Source organism: Musca autumnalis, unplaced genomic scaffold (assembly GCF_047663935.1).
Source record: "Musca autumnalis isolate F117 unplaced genomic scaffold, ASM4766393v1 scaffold_1, whole genome shotgun sequence".
NCBI lineage: Eukaryota > Metazoa > Arthropoda > Insecta > Diptera > Muscidae > Musca > Musca autumnalis.
The window spans coordinates 172,235,955-172,256,558 of record NW_027411644.1 but is presented as its reverse complement, the minus strand read 5'-3'; the positions used below and the strand labels follow the sequence as shown (position 1 = coordinate 172,256,558).

At 35.7% G+C, this 20,604-nt stretch overlaps 1 protein-coding gene across 2 annotated transcripts in view; it reads left to right on the top strand.

Annotated features, from left to right (window-relative positions):
• Positions 1 to 481: 481 nt before the first annotated feature.
• The window catches only part of knk (cytochrome and DOMON domain-containing protein knickkopf), a 33,309-nt gene continuing 13,186 nt past the window's right edge, over positions 482 to 20,604 (top strand). The window contains exons 1-2 of one of the 2 annotated variants that reach the window (XM_073958939.1): positions 490 to 923; positions 981 to 1,339. In XM_073958939.1, coding sequence (XP_073815040.1) covers positions 1,219 to 1,339 — 121 coding nt within the window. In that variant the 5' untranslated portion in view covers positions 490 to 923; positions 981 to 1,218. Of the gene's footprint in view, positions 1,340 to 20,604 lie in introns of both variants that reach the window. The other variant, XM_073958938.1, reaches the window with a different exon arrangement.

Below are 20,604 nucleotides of genomic sequence, written 5' to 3'. Positions count from 1 at the left end.
TAATTTATGGACAAATTGTTGTCAATTTTTTTTTTAAAGATGTAAAATTCTTTTTGCGATAGTACGGGACGTGTTTTCAAGCAAAAAAGTTTTACAAACTGCAAAAGTTGGGCATTAGTACACGCTTTGCAGTACAATTATTACTCCTACGTCCACATTGTATTACTCAGGACGCCTTTTCTTGGGAAGCTGAATAGGTTTTATTGGTCGGAAGGTTTTATGATGAAGTTATTAGTTTCTCATTACGAAATTTTGTCTATCACTTGTTGGAAATGATCACAAATACCCTGAAGAACATATTAACCTTAAATGCAATGGAAGTTAAATACCTGCGAAGTTGATTTTCAAAAGAACATAACAATGCAAATTATTAACCCAAAAGCCACAAATTCAATTCCTCATAACTATACTTCTCAACCGTCATCCCTAAAGGCCAAATGCATGCCAGCACATTAACATTGTTGGCTAGTTGGAGCTGGCCATAATCGCAGTCTTGAATTAAGTTTAAGAAGAACCACGCTACGGTACACAAGCAGCAATTCATGGTACAAAATAAAGTAACGCGATATACGACAAAGACTCAGTGAAACGCTACGAACGGTCGAGAGCGGAAAGGCGGTAACGCATGCGCGCATACCAAAAATAAAATATACCCAACAGTAGTGTATAGCTGAGAAAGAAACAAGAAAACAACAACAAAGAATAAAATCAAAACGAAAACGAAAAGTGAAACAAGTTTTTACGTTCGGCGTTGTGGATTGGAGGTTTTGTCAGTTAGTCAGTCAGCCAGCCAGCTAGTTTCCTCTTTGTGTGTTTCTTTGAAAAGTACATATCGGTTTGGATTTCGCATGACACGACAAATGAAAAAAAAACTGGTGACGCAGAGTGACTGACGACGGTCGGAACGTTATGCTATGGTGCGAGTGAGTGTGTGTGTGTGTAATTTTGTGTGCGTTTTAATATGCAATGAAATTTCTTAGTTAGAAAAAATATAGAGAAATAAAGTGAAATGAAATAAAATATTTAACAAAAAAATTTCAAGTGAATATTTTGAAAAACTTATGATATCAAATAAAAAATTTGAGAAATTTTCAAAGAAATATTATGTTTAATAATACGAAATAAAAATCACTACGAAATCACAATTCATCAACGTCCACGTAGTCTAAAACAAAACAAAATCAATCAAATCAAATTTGATTTTTTCTTATACCAAAAATGACATTGAATTCACGGCGTTCCATTGACGGAAGTTGTATCCAATCATTCAGCTTTAACAGATTATGGAGTTTATGCATCTGCCTAGCTGTAATATGTTTACTCTTTCCTTTACACACAGGTAATATATTTTTTTAAGTTAAAAACAATTCATAAAAACACAAATTTTTATTGTCTTGGGTATACAGTATGCGGCCATTGAATTTTGACAGCTTGAAAAAACATAAAAAAACAGAAAATAGTTAAAAAAATTATGAAATGCCTCAGATACTATCGTCAGGTTGTTGAGGACTCTTGAATTGAATTGAGAAGTAATATGTTTGCAAAGCCATAAGCGTTGGATAAAATTTTGATTATGTCTCTGTAATTTTCTTATCTCTCACTAAGTATGTTTCAATTATCGTGTATGCGTTCCTCTTGCCAGATGCTTCTAACTAGCTGCTGTATACAGCTTATTAACGCGTCACCGCCTGTCATAATTCGTTCGCCTGGTCATCGACCCATTGACTGACTCATTTATGCAATGTGGTATACATCCCATTGAATCTTCTAGATTAGGATTTTGCGGTATCATCGTCTTCAATATTTCTGCATATCAACAACCTAAAAATTGTTCCTTCCATAATAAGCATGTTTTTATACCACCTACTCGTAATATGGAGGCTAGAGTAAACCTTGTCATTCAGCTTGTAACTCATCTAAATCGTATTATTGATCAGCATAACATTCTAAATCGTTATAACCATATTCCTGAGTCCGGACAAGATAGAGCTCGCAATATTTAAGGAAGAGCTTCATAATTTGATACATATGTTTATATTGATACTAGGATATTTGGTATTGAAAATCGGTCCCCCATTAGCAACACAATCCTATCAAAATGAATAAAATGTAATATTTAGTATTCGAAAAAGGTATAAAACATACTAACAGATAATTGTGGGTATTACGCTAGGGGGATTCGAAAACCTTAATGAGTCCTTCGCGTTTCTGATTCCTGGGATTGAACTGAGCAAAAAGACCTCTAGACCATACCGAATCAAAGGTATTTTCGTTGTCCATTGACCCCAACACGATAGAATTTTGTAACAGAACGTTTGAATATTTTTTTGATCAACTTTTGTAGCACAGTGTCATTTATCGATATTAGCCGAAAAATTTGCGCAGTCTCAAGGCCAAAACTGCCTGAAGAAGCATTCAAATACTTTTGCGATGTACTAGAGAGTTCTTAATTATTATCTTGGCTACAATTTTGGTCTTTGTGTTGGATCGCAAATCTCAATGGCTGTGTTTGGCTGTTATATGCCAAAATATCCAAAAACGTCAATAAAAAACTTCAAGTCAAAAGATGGTCTAGTGGACTTTTTTGCGCAGTTCAATCCCAGGAATAAGAAACGCAAAGGGCCCATTAAGATTTTTTCCTTCCACACAAATCGCCCCGGTCTAGTGGGTATAGATCGCGGTCAAAGTTCACATTTTTAGGGTCTTTTTAGGTTTTCACGGATTTGCTTGGAAACCGCTGTCCCTATAGTATTAGAAATGTGCTAAAAAAGGTTGTAGCAGTGAAAATTCTCTACAAGATTGACCTTTATGATTTTTTCCTTGTTTTTACTATTTTTGAGATATAGAAGTTCAAATTGGGACAATGCACTGACTGTATCGCCTTAACTAACTTTAAATAAAAACCGCTTACACCTGGGAAGTTTTTGCGGATTCTGAAACAGCAATGTTTATAGATGGGAAAAATCCGAAAACAACAAAAAATCGCTGGAGGGATTTTTAAATAAATCGCGGTCAAAGTTCACATTTTTAGGTTTATCGTATATTTTATTGCTTTAGCGAATATCTCCGGTTCTTTCAGACAAAATAAGAACATATTCGTGGGTTAATTGTCATTATTTAAGGTCAGACTTCGCTGATAGTTCGTTGAAGCCGACCCTTGCAGATTTCTTTGAGTTTTTCATTCAAATATTTTACAAAAATATTTTACACAGTGGAAATGAAGTTCTTGAGATCCCAGGAAGCCTTGAAGACGTCGCTGTGAGTTATCGGATTTAAATTAAATACATCGATGATCGGAGAAGTAGTGTTCCGGTGAGACACTTCACTCATGTACTTCATTTATTAAGTTAGCATCCACTACGTACAAGTACTTCTTACCTGTTTGATTAGCCCCCACCCGAAGTTGTCGGTGAGTCGAACGGTAGATATACACCAATGCCATGTATATGTTCCTTCCTTGATTTGTCTAGTCCCTGTACTATCTTAAAAAGTTGATAATTTATATGGTTTATTCCAAGTCCAAGGTTCCTGCATTAAGTAAATATGACATTACTTTTATTTATTTTCTCCTTCAGGGTCATATAAATCGTTTAAGGTTTATCCGGATGACCTCAATAATAGGTTCTCAAGTAAACGGGCTTCTTGGGAGTCGCTGTAAGTTTCGTTTCCCGCTTGTGTGTCGCTCTTGGTTGTTTTGTTTAGTACCCCCTTAATTGCCGATTTTTAGAGTACACAATTCCCTTAGTCTTTGTAAGGCTGGTCATTGATATATAGTTAATTACCACCAAAAGTAGAGTACCATCCTCTTTCTCTTCTCTTCCCTATGGAAGACCTGTTATCTCTCGCTCTCTCTGAGCATGCGTTCCATCTCGAGTTTTCAGTCATATCCTCTGACGTCCACGCCTTTTTGGTCAGATGAGAGATTTCATGTTTCCTTTTGTAGCCTGGTTTCGATCGCTGCATAACACAGTTCGTCCCTGTAATGTATTTTTGCTTTGACGTTAGTTGATGGCGACTCCTTTCCAGTCTCCGCGGCCATCTTCCTTTTCTGAATGGTTCGGGATTTCCTTTCAGAATCCCCAGACCAGCTATGAACAAAGCAGTACTCTAGCGTCGATCATGGCACAAATACTGCAGTCACACATATTATTTTGTGCATCATTGCCCCAGACTTTCCAGAAAATTTAGTAATCGGGATCACCTTCTTCATGTCCAAGCTCCTTCTCTGCACGGATCTTGACGAGGCTGAAGCTCTTTTTATACCCTATAAAATTCTAAGACGATCTAGCTATGTCCGTCTGTTTATCTGTTGTAATCATTCTAGCGTTCGCAATAATTGAGCTAGAGCGCTATATTTTTGCACCCGAGCTTTCAATAGGCAAATCAATTTATCTCTCACTTTTTTCAATAGGCAAGTCAAGTTCGAAGATGAGCTATATCGGACCAATTTTTGACATAGCTCCCATAGAACGGTACCTTCCGATTTTCGGTATTTTGTGGATTTTAACTCCATTTTTTGACCGAACTACATTCAATTTCATGTTTCGGGTTCCCTGTGATCAAAAAACATCTCTACTAAAAACTGTCAACATAGGCCCATGTTTTGGTATAGCCCCCATATAACGGTACCTCCAAGTTTCGGTATTTTTGACCGAACTATCTGTAGTTCGAAAAACTGTCAACATAGGTCCATGTTTTGGTACAGACCCCCTATAACGGTACCTCCCGATTTTCGTGTTTTTTGGATTTTAGCTAGAATTTTTGACCCAAGTATCTGCAATTCGACATTTGAGGTTCCCAGTGGTCACAAAACTCCTCCACCAAAAACATAGGTCCACACTTTGATATTGCCCCATATAAGGTACCCGACCGATTGAATACATTTTTATGCTTTTTTACCTTATTTAGGTATCACTGGTCACAAAATATCTCCGTCTAAAATTGTGGACAGGAAAGAAAATAATTATTCCGTTTTAGTTCAGAATATTTTATGGTGGAGGGTATCAAATGTTTGGCCCGGCCGAACTTAACGCTTGTTCTTATTACGTCGTCGCTTTCGAGGAATTGGAAGGAGTGTCTTTGAACTCCCTAGGAGGAGCATCCAGCTATTTATTGTTTTTTAGGCTCTGCGCCGTAAATTTTTTTGTTTTTTGTTGTAGGAGAAGGCAGGTGATGTTAAACGTATCCTAGGGAAAACTGAACATGTAACTAGACTCTCTGAGTTTTAAGTCAATACCAAAGTGTTGATCAGGAACGTAAGATGGGTTGTTTTCAGGTGGACCCCCCCCCCCAAAATGTAAGTATTTCATACACTTGTTTATAACCTGGCGACAAGGCGACCATTTCCTTCGAAGTGCTTCTTACATGAACAACTTTCGTTGGATTTGGCTAGCTATACGGTCGATTTCGGTTTTTTTCGGGCTCCTAAGGATAAATCTGTAAGGATCTTATAAACGATGTTTGAAGCACTGCAATCGTTTTAATTCACAATTTATTTGCACCAGTTCACAAAAGCCGTTTTTGAGCGATTGACCTATTTTGCTGGATCTAACGAGAAAATCCAATTTTTGAAGTCAGGTGTTCATGCAATATCAAATGTTAGTGGAAGAAATGCCCAAGAGTGTCTCTATCTCACGGTATATAACATGGCGATCTTGCATTATCCGTTCACGCACGGCTAGTCTTGTGCAACGGCCGTTTTTTGGACGACCCTCACGACTTTAGTTTTTGGAGCGAGTGTCGGCCACTATTGAATTCATTAAACCAGTTTTTCATAGTACTGTGGGATAGCCCTTTATCGCCATACAAAGATTCAATTTGATCGATGCACTTTTGCCGAGATTATCCATGTCGAAATTTGTGAAAAATTATCGAAAGAAAATGTTCACAAGTAAATCCCATGTTTTTGCAAAGTGATTTTTCAAGTCACTGTAAACAACCTGGCAAACTGTCCAGAGTACGTTTAGACTCAAACGGTCAAACTTTCCAAAAACACGCAGTGTTACCTAGATCAGAAAGTTTCCGTGGAGCCCACGTACGTTGATATTTAGGGTTCATAAAGAAATTTTGTTATTTTGAAGTTTTTAGCTAAATGTTCTGAATTAGCTGTAATATGGCATTTAGGGTTCATAGTGGCCAGACAACTTATCCATCAAAAATTGTGGATATAAGTCTCCTTTTTGGAATAGCTCACATATAATGGTACCGGGATTTTGATGTTTTATCGACCTTTCCTGTCCAAATTGGGTGTGATTTGCCATATAGGGTTCAAAGTGGTCAACAAACATTCTCCACAAAAATTGTGGACCTATGTCCACACGACTCGATTTTAGGAATTTTGGAGTTTTTATCGAAATTTTCGGTTCAAATTGACTGTAATCTGGCATTTACGGTCTTTATCTTCTCCATAAATTGTGTACTTAGATCACGTTACCGTCCGTTTTGATGTTTTGATTGACCATTTTCTTCCAAATTGGGTTTAAGGTGGTCAAAAAAACTTCTCCAGCAAAAATTGTGGACATATGTAGCCCCAATATAACAGTAACCCACGATTTCAGGTACTTTGGTGTTCTGGCATGGTTTAATGTATTTTAAAGTTTTTATCTACTTTTTCGATCTAAATTGGATGTAATTTGGCATTTAGGGCTCCCAGTGGTCAGAAAACGACCCCACCTTAAATTATTGACATATGTACTTTCTTAACAGAAAGAAAACTAATTATTCTATTTTAGCTGAGAATATTTATGGTGGAGGGTATAACAAGTTCGGCCCGTCCGAATTTAATTCATTTTTACTTGTTCACATTTTGCTTCCCAAAATGCATATTAAGTCAAATTGAGTCGATATTGTTGAGCCTGGTCTTTGAGTTTTATATAGGCCATAACTTTGAAGTAATCGTTGTACATGAAAATTCTCTCTAAAATAAATGTTGATCTGTGATAAACTTATGCACAGGGGTAGTGGTTTAGCATATCATATAGTCGGTCATGTCCTGGCTTTAGCTTTTGTTTACTTGTTAAAAATTTGTAGCCTATAGTTATCGAAATAGATGTTTTGTTTTCAGATTATTTTTACATCATTCTAATGCACAAACCTTTTACTGTACTCCAATAACTAACAGACTGGCTTTGGGTTTGCTTTGTTTTCAAGTTTCCCTTTCAAGTTTATCGGAGTACGAAGCATAAAAAAACATGAACAGAAAATATACTCCAAAGAGTAGCGAACTTAACTAAGCTGCGCTTAGCTGAACTAAAATCGCATAAAAGAAATTCACTTTCGTTCAAAACTAGAGAAACTGGTATAATGGCTATTGTGGAGACTAACAGACAGACAGCAGCCTGATAGACTGGGTAACACTGACCACTGTCATGCTTTACTCTCACATCTACAAATGTTGGTTCTTCTTGCCAAAGTTGTGTGGCTGTCTGTTTTCTTTATTTCGCATAGCATTAATAATAAAAAATATTTTTATTATTCACATAGTTATGCTTAGCATCACAACCTTTTTGGTCTTTCGATTCATTGTTGTTATTTTGTTTACTTTCCAGCTTAATAGGTCAGCTATAGCTATAATTCGTATGCATGAGAAGAATAATAAGAAAGAAAAAAAAAAACAAAGACATTTAGTAACTTTTAAGATTGATTGGAAACAAATGAGCTAAGGTTTAGTATTGGCCTTAAAAACAAAGGTGGGTAATTTCTTGTATTTTTTGTTTCGTTTTAAATCATCACTGTTGAGTCATAACGAACCCTGTGGTTTAATAATTTCATCAAATTCAAAATAAATTAAAGAGTTGTTCTGGTTATTATATTTGGAGTTCATGAGTAACAATTTTTCCAGATAACAAACATTATTTGAGGAAAAGCCCCATTTATACATTGATTTGCATATATGCCGATGATTATCATGATGCCGATGATTGTCATGAAGAACATTGTTGATAACTACCGGTCCTAACAAACAGTTTTGGTAAAAATCCGTTTTTAATATCTCACTCACTGAAACTCACAAATAATTACAGATCAGACCATCGAAACTGGATTTTTTAAAGAATATTTTTCATGGGCCATCTGAACAAGAAACGTGGATTTTTTGAAAGAATATTTTTTCAGGGGCCATCTGAACACCAAACGTGGATTTTTTAAAGAATGTTTTTCCATGTGCCATCTGAACACCAAACGTGGATTTTTAAAGAATATTTTTTCATGTGCCATCTGAACACCAAACGTGGATTTTTAAAGAATATTTTTTCATGTGCCATCTGAACACCAAACGTGGATTTTTTAAAGAATATTTTTTCATGTGCCATCTGAACACCAAACGTGGATTTTTTAAAGAATATTTTTTCATGTGCCATCTGAACACCAAACGTGGATTTTGTAAAGAATATTTTTTCATGTGCCATCTGAACACCAAACGTGGATTTTTTAAAGAATATTTTTTCATGTGCCATCTGAACACCAAACGTGGATTTTTTAAAGAATATTTTTTCATGTGCCATCTGAACACCAAACGTGGATTTTTTAAAGAATATTTTTTCATGTGCCATCTGAACACCAAACGTGGATTTTTTAAAGAATATTTTTCATGTGCCATCTGAACACCAAACGTGGATTTTTTAAGGAATATTTTTTCACCCAATTTCAGACCACCAAACATGGATTTTTTTAAAGAATATTTTTTCATGTGCCATCTGAACACCAAACGTGGATTTTTTAAAGAATATTTTTTCACCCAATTTCAGACCACCAAACGTGGATTTTTTTAAAGAATATTTTTTCATGTGCCATCTGAACACCAAACGTGGATTTTTTAAAGAATATTTTTTCATGTGCCATCTGAACACCAAACGTGGATTTTTTAAAGAATATTTTTTCATGTGCCATCTGAACACCAAACGTGGATTTTTTAAAGAATATTTTTCATGTGCCATCTGAACACCAAACGTGGATTTTTTAAAGAATATTTTTTCACCCAATTTCAGACCACCAAACGTGGATTTTTTTAAAGAATATTTTTTCACCCAATTTCAGACCACCAAACGTGGATTTTTTTAAAGAATATTTTTTCATGTGCCATCTGAACACCAAACGTGGATTTTTTAAAGAATATTTTTTCACCCAATTTCGGACCACCAAACATGGATTTTTTTAAAGAATATTTTTTCATGTGCCATCTGAACACCAAACGTGGATTTTTTAAAGAATATTTTTTTCATGTGCCATCTGAACACCAAACGTGGATTTTTTAAAGAATATTTTTTTCATGTGCCATCTGAACACCAAACGTGGATTTTTTAAAGAATATTTTGTTCATGTGCCATCTGAACACCAAACGTGGATTTTTTAAAGAATATTTTTTCACTCGACATCGAACGTGGATTTTTTAAAGAATATTTTTTCACTCGACATCGAACGTGGATTTTTTAAAGAATATTTTTTCACTCGACATCGAACGTGGATTTTTTAAAGAATATTTTTTCACTCGACATCGAACGTGGATTTTTTAAAGAATATTTTTTCACTCGACATCGAACGTGGATTTTTTAAAGAATATTTTTTCACTCGACATCGAACGTGGATTTTTTAAAGAATATTTTTCATGGGCCGTCATACCATCGAACGTGGATTTTTTAAAGAATATTTTTCATGGGCCGTCATACCATCGAACGTGGATTTTTTGAAGAATATTTTTTTCATGGGCCATCAGACCATTAGACGGTTGCTTCTATAGAGCTTTTTCACAGGAAAGGTTGCTTTTGTAGACACCTTCCAGAGGAAATGGTTCCTCTAAAGACAATTTCCAAAGGAATAGGTTATTCTATAAATCCTTTCCACAAGAAAGGGTGCTTCTATAGACACTTTCGGAGGAAAGAGTGCTTCTATAGACACTTTCCAGAGGAAAGGGTGCATCAAAGGACCATTTCCAGAGGAAAGGTTGCTTCTATAGACCCTTTCCAGAGGGTTTTTTTAAAGAATATTTTTTCATGGGCCATTTGAACACCAAAAGTGGATTTTTTTAAAGAATATTTTTTCGTGGGCCATCTGAACACCAAACGTGGATTTTGTAAAGCATATTTTTTCATGTGCCATCTGAACACCAAACGTGGATTTTTTACAGAATATTTTTTCATGTGCCATCTGAACACCAAACGTGGATTTTTTAAAGAATATTTTTCATGGGCCATCACACCATCGAACGTGGATTTTTTAAAGAATATTTTTCATGGGCCATCACACCATCGAACGTGGATTTTTTAAAGAATATTTTTCATGGGCCATCACACCATCGAACGTGGATTTTTTAAAGAATATTTTTTCATGGGCCATCACACCATCGAACGTGGATTTTTTAAAGAATATTTTTCATGGGTCGTCAGACCATCAGACACGGTTGCTTCTATAGAGCTTTTTCACAGGAAAGGTTGCTTTTGTAGACACCTTCCAGAGGAAATGGTTCCTCTAAAGACAATAGGTTATTCTATAAACCCTTTCCAGAGGAAATGGTTCCTCTAAAGACAATTTCCAGAGGAATAGGTTATTCTATAAACCCTTTCCACAAGAATTGGTGCTTCTATAGACACTTTCGGAGGAAAGAGTGCTTCTATAGACACTTTCCAGAGGAAAGGGTGCATCAAAGGACCCTTTCCAGAGGAAAGGTTGCTTCTATAGACCCTTTCCAGAGGATTTTTTTAAAGAATATTTTTTCATGGGCCATTTGAACACCAAACGTGGATTTTTTTTTAAAGAATATTTTTTCGTGGGCCATCTGAACACCAAACGTGGATTTTTTAAAGAATATTTTTTCATGTGCCATTTGAACACCAAACGTGGATTTTTTACAGAATATTTTTTCATGTGCCATCTGAACACCAAACGTGGATTTTTTAGAGAATATTTTTTCATGTGCCATCTGAACACCAAACGTGGATTTTTTAAAGAATATTTTTTCATGTGCCATCTGAACACCAAACGTAGATTTTTTAAAGAATATTTTTCATGGGCCATCAGACCATCGAACGTGGATTTTTTGAAGAATATTTTTTTCATGGGTCGTCATACCATCGAACGTGGATTTTTTGAAGAATATTTTTTTCATGGGTCGTCATACCGTCGAACGTGGATTTTTTGAAGAATATTTTTTTCATGGGTCGTCAGACCATTACACGGTTGCTTCTATAGAGCTTTTTCACAGGAAAGGTTGCTTTTGTAGACACATTCCAGAGGAAATGGTTCCTCTAAAGACAATTTCCAGAGGAATAGGTTATTCTATAAACCCTTTCCACAAGAAAGGGTGCTCCTATAGACACTTTCGGAGGAAGGAGTGCTTCTATAGACACTTTCCAGAGGAAAGGGTGCATCAAAGGACCCTTTCCAGAGGAAAGGTTGCTTCTATAGACCCTTTCCAGAGGATTTTTTTAAAGAATATTTTTTCATGGGCCATTTGAACACCAAACGTGGATTTTTTTAAAGAATATTTTTTCGTGGGCCATCTGAACACCAAACGTGGATTTTTTAAAGAATATTTTTTCATGTGCCATCTGAACACCAAACGTGGATTTTTTACAGAATATTTTTTCATGTGCCATCTGAACACCAAACGTGGATTTTTTAAAGAATATTTTTTCATGTGCCATCTGAACACCAAACGTGGATTTTTTAAAGAATATTTTTCATGGGCCATCACACCATCGAACGTGGATTTTTTAAAGAATATTTTTCATGGGTCGTCATACCATCGAACGTGGATTTTTTGAAGAATTTTTTTTTTCATGGGCCATCAGACCATTACACGGTTGCTTCTATAGAGCTTTTTCACAGGAAAGGTTGCTTTTGTAGACACCTTCCAGAGGAAATGGTTCCTCTAAAGACAATTTCCAGAGGAATAGGTTATTCTATAAACCCTTTCCAGAGGAAATGGTTCCTCTAAAGACAATTTCCAGAGGAATAGGTTATTCTATAAACCCTTTCCACAAGAATTGGTGCTTCTATAGACACTTTCGGAGGAAAGAGTGCTTCTATAGACACTTTCCAGAGGAAAGGGTGCATCAAAGGACCCTTTCCAGAGGAAAGGTTGCTTCTATAGACCCTTTCCAGAGGATTTTTTTAAAGAGTATTTTTTCATGGGCCATTTGAACACCAAACGTGGATTTTTTTAAAGAATATTTTTTCGTGGGTCATCTGAACACCAAACGTGGATTTTTTAAAGAATATTTTTTCATGTGCCATCTGAACACCAAACGTGGATTTTTTACAGAATATTTTTTCATGTGCCATCTGAACACCAAACGTGGATTTTTTAAAGAATATTTTTTCATGTGCCATCTGAACACCAAACGTGGATTTTTTAAAGAATATTTTTTCATGTGCCATCTGAACACCAAACGTGGATTTTTTAAAGAATATTTTTCATGGGCCATCAGACCATCGAACGTGGATTTTTTGAAGAATATTTTTTTCATGGGTCGTCATACCATCGAACGTGGATTTTTTGAAGAATATTTTTTTTTGGGTCGTCATACCATCGAACGTGGATTTTTTGAAGAATATTTTTTTCATGGGTTGTCATACCATCGAACGTGGATTTTTTGAAGTATATTTTTTTCATGGGTCATCAGACCATTACACGGTTGCTTCTATAGAGCTTTTTCACAGGAAAGGTTGCTTTTGTAGACACATTCCAGAGGAAATGGTTCCTCTAAAGACAATTTCCAGAGGAATAGGTTATTCTATAAACCCTTTCCACAAGAAAGGGTGCTCCTATAGACACTTTCGGAGGAAAGAGTGCTTCTATAGACACTTTCCAGAGGAAAGGATGCATCAAAGGACCCTTTCCAGAGGAAAGGTTGCTTCTATAGACCCTTTCCAGAGGATTTTTTTAAAGAATATTTTTTCATCGGCCATTTGAACACCAAAAGTGGATTTTTTTAAAGAATATTTTTTCGTGGGCCATCTGAACACCAAACGTGGATTTTTTAAAGCATATTTTTTCATGTGCCATCTGAACACCAAACGTGGATTTTTTAAAGAATATTTTTTTCATGGGTCGTCATACCATCGAACGTGGATTTTTTGAAGAATATTTTTTTCGTGGGCCATCAGACCATTACACGGTTGCTTCTATAGAGCTTTTTCACAGGAAAGGTTGCTTTTGTAGACACATTCCAGAGGAAATGGTTCCTCTAAAGACAATTTCCAGAGGAATAGGTTATTCTATAAACCCTTTCCACAAGAAATGCTGCTTCTATAGACACTTTGGGAGGAAAGAGTGCTTCTATAGACACTTTCTAGAGGAAAGGGTGCATCAAAGGACCCTTTCCAGAGGAAAGGTTGCTTCTATAGACCCTTTCCAGAGGGAAGGGTGCTTCTATATACCCTTTTCAGAGGGAAGGGTGCTTTTATATACCCTTTCCAGAGAAAAGGGTGCTTTTATATACCCTTTCCAGAGAAAAGGGTGCTTTTATATACCCTTTCCAGAGAAAAGGGTGCTTCCATAGAGCCTTTCCAGAAGAATGGTTGCTTCTATAGAGCCTTTCCAGAGGAAAGGGCGCTTCTATAGACCCTTTCCAGACCGAAAGGGTTCTTCTTTGCAGAGTAAAGGGTGCTTCTAAAGACCCTCTCCAGAGAAAATGTCGCTTCTATAGACCATTTCCAGACCGAAAGGGTTTTTCTATTGATCCTTTGCAGATTAAAGGGTGCTTCTACAAACACTTTCCAAAGGAAAGGGTGCATCTATAGACCCTTTTCAGACTGAAAGGTTTTTTCTATAGATCCTTTCCAGAGGAAAGGGTGGCTCTATAGACCCTTTCCAAAGGAAACGGAGCTTCTGTAGACTATAGACCCTTCTAGAGGAAAGGTTGCTTCTATAGGCTATAGACCCTTTCCTCTGGAAATTATCCAATTATTTGTGGCGAAAAGATTTTTTTGTGAGCCGGTATTCAATCTGTCACCGATCGATTCGAAATACCCTACTGTAGAATGTGGATTATAAGTGGAGGACTAATGCTCGCACAATTGTTTCTGGTTTTGTGTTATTTCATTGGCATTCTTTGTTTTCCTACAAGAAAAAATGCTTTAAAGTAAAACTTGTTATAGTAATTATTCGTGTTTTTTTGTGAATGTATTTCAAAATATGTGTTACAGATATGCAGACTTAACGAATCAGACATGGAAAGGGGTTTATGATTGTTTACTCGTATTGATTCCGTAAAGTCGACAATTTATTAATTTCTTGTGTTTCTGGCAGATACAAAATTGTTTGCAATATAATTTTGTATTTCATTTTCAAATAAACAGAATAAAAGCATAAACCATTGGTAAGGTGTTAGTTTGGTGGTGCTGTTGGGGTCTGTATGGGTATGGCTATCGTGCTGGTGGCGATACCACCTACCCACCTTTCATTCATTCATTCATTCATTTACTCGCTTACTCTTTGTGTGTTCGTTTGAAGGAGATATGGTTACGTGTAGTCTTGTAAAAATGATTTCTTTGTCTTTAATTAGGCTCATTGTTATTGTTGTTGCTGTTATTGTTGTAAATTTGTTATGCCTCGTCGACAGATAATTTTACTTAAATAGTGGGTGTTCAATTGGAATGATGAAATGTTGGTAATGTTTGTTTTGAGGTGAAGGTTAATGAAAGGGAATGATTTTGCAAAATATTTGTGAGTTTGATTGAATATTTCACTCTATTCATCACAAAAGATGATGGGCAAAATTATATTCAGAAATGAAGTCAAGATCAAAGTGACAAAGAAGTAATTGATGGAAGTGTGGAGGAATTAGTAATAATTATCAACAACAATTTGCTTAAACGTTTAATTGTTAAAATTGTTGTGTTAAAATAGACGATACAATTATAATTTGTCATTCCATATTAACCGAATGATACCAAATGCAACGACTGTTAAATTATAAATTGTAAGATAAACTGAAATACATACCCAGCAAAATCTTCGATGACAAGGATGCTATTGAATCATGGGTGCAAGTGATCTGGCATGTCATCTCTTTAGCATTTTCACTCATGAATTTTATATGAGCGTGACCACCATAAGATGACATTTATTTTCGGATCTTAAGATGACATTCATTGTCGGATCCTAAGCATGTCATTTTGACCAATGCTTTGACATGTCATTTTCACCTACCCTTTGGCATGACATTTTCATGTCTTGTTTGGAAAATGGAAAATTTATTACTGAAATATGATTTTCATGACAAACCAAACTCTTTATTAATTCAAACTAATTCATGAAATAATTAGAACTAATTTATCAGCATAAAGTTTACACCCAAAATTTCAATTTTATCACCGCCGCTGCACCGCAACAGAGTTTACTTCGTCCACTCTCAGCCACTGATTTTGTTTCATCTTACAAAAGCTTTTCTATTATCTTCTCATCACTAATTCAGATTTCGACATGGACTCCAACAGCACTCCTTTAAGAATTTCTAGTTCGTGAACCTACATTTAATTTGTAATTTTGTAATTTTATAACAAAAATTTTGGAAATGTATACTCTTTTGTTTTGATGTCGCTACATGTAGGGATGTACAAATCGACTTGTTTGTTTCTAGTGATCTGTACAAATGATTCAAATGCTGATGAAAAGATCGGATCTTTCACGACTTCCTTTGCATGGGTTTAAATGCTAATGAAAAGATCGGATCTTTCACGACTTGCTTTGAACCAATGCAAAATATGCCATGAAATCACGTCATCGCATAGAACCCCTTCCTTCAAATTTTGCTGGGTAACTATTTAGTTCAATTTTTCGAACCAGCATCGTTCATCGTTTATTTAAAATTATTTTTTCCAAACATAGTTTAAGTCCCACTCCTTGCAGACCTTCCTCACAAATGTTCAAAATGTTCCTTAAAATGCACCGCATGATAACTCTCGAAGGGATTAACCGATATATACTTTGCACATCGTAATATTTCTACCAGGCCTAGATCAGGTTCGACTATGAATTATATCAGTCCCCTCCTACCCGAGTTCCCACACAAAATTTCAAAATATTTCGGATAAAGGTACACCTTTTGCAGATGTAATTCGAATCATTTTAGTTGTAATTCGAGAATTCCATTTGTAATTTGTTATTTTTTTTTTGTAATTCAAGAATTCCATTTGTAATTCGAAACATTTCAATTGTAATTCGAACTATTACATTTGTAATTCGAATTATTTCATTTGTAATTTGAATTATTCCATTTGTAATTCGAATTATTCTATTTGTATCTCGAATTATTCTATTTGTAATTCGTATTATTTTATTTGTAATTCGAATTGTTTTATTTGTAATTCGAATTATTTTATTTGTAATTCGAATTGTTTTATTTCCATTTATTTTATTTCCATTCCATTTTTAATTCGAATTGTTCTATTTGTAATTCGAATTATTCTATTGAAATAATTCGAATTACAAATGGAATAATTCGAATTACAAATAAAACAATTCGAGTTACAAATAAAATAATATAAATTACAAATAGAATAATACAAATGAAATAATTCGAATTACAAATGGAATTCTCGAAATACAAATAAAATGTTACGAATTAAAAATAGAATAATCGAATTACAAATGAAGTGTTACGAATTACAACTGGAATGTTTCGAATTACATTTGAAAAACGTTAAGTATAAAACCATATCTCCTTGCGGCCCTTTTACGACGGTTCATGGACATTTCCATACTTTCTGAGAAAATGATCCGAATGGTGTAAAAACCCCTACATCCACCATGTGTAGTGGCTGATGCGCACGGCAATTTTCGTATCGGATTAACAAACATTTAGACCACACTTAGATCAAGTTCGAAGATGGGTCATATCGGCCCACTTCTACCTTTTTCGCTAAAATTGTTTGCACGATAACTCTGGAATGGATCAACCGATTTGGTCCAAAATCGATCGCTTGACATTTCTGGAGCAGGTTGTCCTCCCAGCCTCTATTTCAACGTCAAATTTTTCTGCAGCATATCCATACATCCTGAGATAACGATCCAAGAGCTCTAAAAACCCCTATCTGCACCAATTAACATTACTGATATGCACGGAACCTTACATATATTAAAATTTCTTCCATGAATGTTTATATCGGACCCCACTTTTGGGTACCTCCCTAACAAAAGCTCAAAATGCTCGTTAAGTTGCAGCTTAAGCTAAGCATCGCTGTTACAGCATCGTTTCGAATTTATTACAGAAGTTTCTACCTCTGGTCCTGATTACAATGATATAATGACCCAAAACCTAAAAAAAACACTACGTTAAACAAAAAATGGCTGGTGGGAGCAATAAGGAGTGAGTCACATTGGTCAAATTGTTGCACATAATAATTGTTCGAATATAGACAATATAGGAAAAATCCTACCGGTACATCCCTCAAATTTTCGCTAAAGTGCAACTTAAGAGTTTGTTTTCAAGATTGTTTCGAAATTTTCATCTAAGGTAGTTCTTGTGATTCTGCTTGCAAGGACATAATTTTTCCGCGAACATGTCCATATTTCCAACGGTTTTAAAAAATCCTACTGTGATTGACTAAAATGGCTGGTTGGAACGATAATTTTTCAAGCGAATGACTTCCGAAATTAGACTAGATTAAAATAGACTAAGTATGTCCATTGTTTCAAGTCAAAAAAGATCATCCAAAAATCAACAACTTTGCGTATTATTTGCGTATGATGGAGGAAATATGAGCGTTAGAAGTTTTTCTTTAGCAACCTCAGACAACCCCGACGAAAGTGTTTGCAAGACAAACCAAACCTTGTCCACTGTTATGTCCACTGAAAAATGAACTGAAAGCAATTTTTAAGAGAGAGAAAGAAAAAACAAAAATGGCGTTATCTTCATTACAATTGCATGGCTCAATCTATATTTTCGAACGTATTGAAGTTGTCTACTTGGCACACTTGTAGTCGACCACTGAATTACTAGTTCTTCTATGACCACTAGAATGACTAATTATTATTATAACAGAATTTGAAAAATAAGCTAACAAATTCCATTTTTATAGAACAGTTGAAGTGGAATTTGGTTTCAATTTCAACACACTTCATATTTATACCCTACACCACTATGTGGAAAGGGTATTATAAGTTTGTTTTGGGAAAAATGCATGTAACACCGCGAAATATTCGTCGTAGACCCCCAATGTGGTATACCATTCTTCATATCTCGACGAGATATGTGCCGATTTTGAGATGTGTGCCCATCTGTCTGTCCATTATATATTGTAATCAAACTCCAGGCCGCAATTATGGACCGATCGTCACGAAATTTTGCAAGGAGGTCGGGTTTAGAATAGAATAGAATTAGAATAGGCACTTATTGTTATAGGCGTTGATAGTGAAATATTTAGCGGGTGAAATGGACCAAAAACAAAAATTTTAACCGATTTTGTAGCTGCTCTGTATGTTGCAATAATAGTCCGATCGCCTCGAAATTTTAAAAGAGGTATATTACAAAGAAGAAGTTTGCAATTTAAGATGGTGATCAGATAAGATTAAGAGGGTTAAATGGACCAAAACTTTTGTGTGGGAATTATGAAAAATTTTAACATACAGTTTATATCTTTAATCCTGGAAGACACAAGTAAACTATATTTGGAAAAGGAACTCTTGACCTTTCTATTGATGACAATTGTGTTGGTGTACATGATTAGATAACGGAGTTACAGCCTAATATATCCAGTTATTTGTTTTTAGTATAATCATAAACACGCTAGAGGTTGCAATTATAGCTCAATATTCACGAAATTTTGCACGGGGTAAGAGTTTAGGTCACAGAAGATGCCTGAAATTTTGGATAATGATCTGAAATTATTAAGCGGGCGAAATGGACATTATTTTGGTTTGAAAAAATATCAAAATATAATTTTGATCCATATTTTAATTCCTGGAGGGCATATACCTGCGAAGTAGACAACATATGGAAAAAGAACTACTGACCTTTCCCCTGATGCAAATTACAAATAATGTGCTACATAACGGACCTACTGTTTATAATATAATGGGTTTTGTGTAGAGAACCATATTTTCCTCCGATGCTACAAGTTTGCAATAATAGTCTGATCGGCGCGAAATTTTAACTAAGGTTTGGGTTTACGACGAAGAAGAAGCTTGCAATTTAACATGATGATCAGATAATATTTTGCGGGTTAAATGGACCAAAACGTTTGTGTACAATTTGTATTTTATACTGAACGACAACATGAGTTATATTTGGAAGACGATCTTTTAACCTTTCGTTGATGTCAATCATGTTGATGTACGTGGTCAGATAACGGAGTTACACCCTATTATATACAAGGATCCCAAAGTTTAATTGTGTGCAATGTAATTACATTCACGCTAAAGGTCGCAGTTATAGTTGAATACAATATGTCAGTATTCAACTATAACTGCGCACGAGGTAAGAGTTTTGGTATGATGGAATGCTCTGAACAAAACGACATATTTAAACAAACTGAACAGCGTCCAAAGCGGCATCATTTTTAATCACTGGTGCCATGAGGAGCACTCCACAAGCAGCCCTAAATGTGCTACTAGATCTACATCCGCTGGATCTATTAGTGCCGGAACTGGCAGCAATGAGTGCACGTCGTCTTAAGGATCTAGGTTCACGGCGCAGTTCCGAACATTAGTGATTATATATCACCGCAAATTTGCTTCGAGTCAACGAAGGTGCACATACCCCACAGGGATGATTGGACAAACACCCACCTCTAGACGGTATAGAGATCTATACTGACGGCTCTAAGATGGAAACAGGCACAGGAGCAGGTGTCTATAGCAACTCCCTTGGTCTAGGACTTTCATACAAGTTAAGCGAATATTGTAGTGTCTTCCAAGCTGAAGTTTTTGCGATCAGAAAGGCCGCGGAACTGATGAACAACATGAGAGGCATTTCCAAACAATATGTATGGTACAACTGCACTTTTTTTGACGATAGATCATCAATAAACTCGCAATGTTCCTTTTGAAAATTTGTATATATTATTTGTAGTGTTCAAAAAACTGGAGCAGTGTCCGTCTGTCGAAAATTTCACTGTTAGTATGGCAAATTGCATTGTAATTGGGTATATTTGCAGCGGCTTATATATTTATTTATATTAGGTTTACTCCTAGAAGGAACCTGATATTCAAAGAAAATTTGTAGGTGTATCAGAAGGTGCTATCAATGTCAATTTTCGAATTGTGGAACTTTTATTAGAAATATATAATGGTATACATAATTGTTCCACAAACATCCCAGTAGTGACAAGGGAGGCTTCTCTCATATGAATGAGTGCACCCCGATTCATACTAGCTCAATGATAAGGGACCTACTGTTTATCGCCGAGTCCGAACGACGTGTCCTAAGACACAGCACGTAGAGAAGCTTTTCATGGCTGAAATACTCAGCCACCGTTGAAAATTTCATGTGGCCTGGCCTAGGAACCGAACGCGGGTATTCAGCATGAAAGGCGGGTGTGCATACCATTGCACCACGGTGGCACCCTATTAGATATGCCAAAACATGAACATTTGATATGCTTAAATCAAAACAGCATTACGTATCTTCGTTTCTAATTTTATTCCATAGAGTGGAGCTATATTTC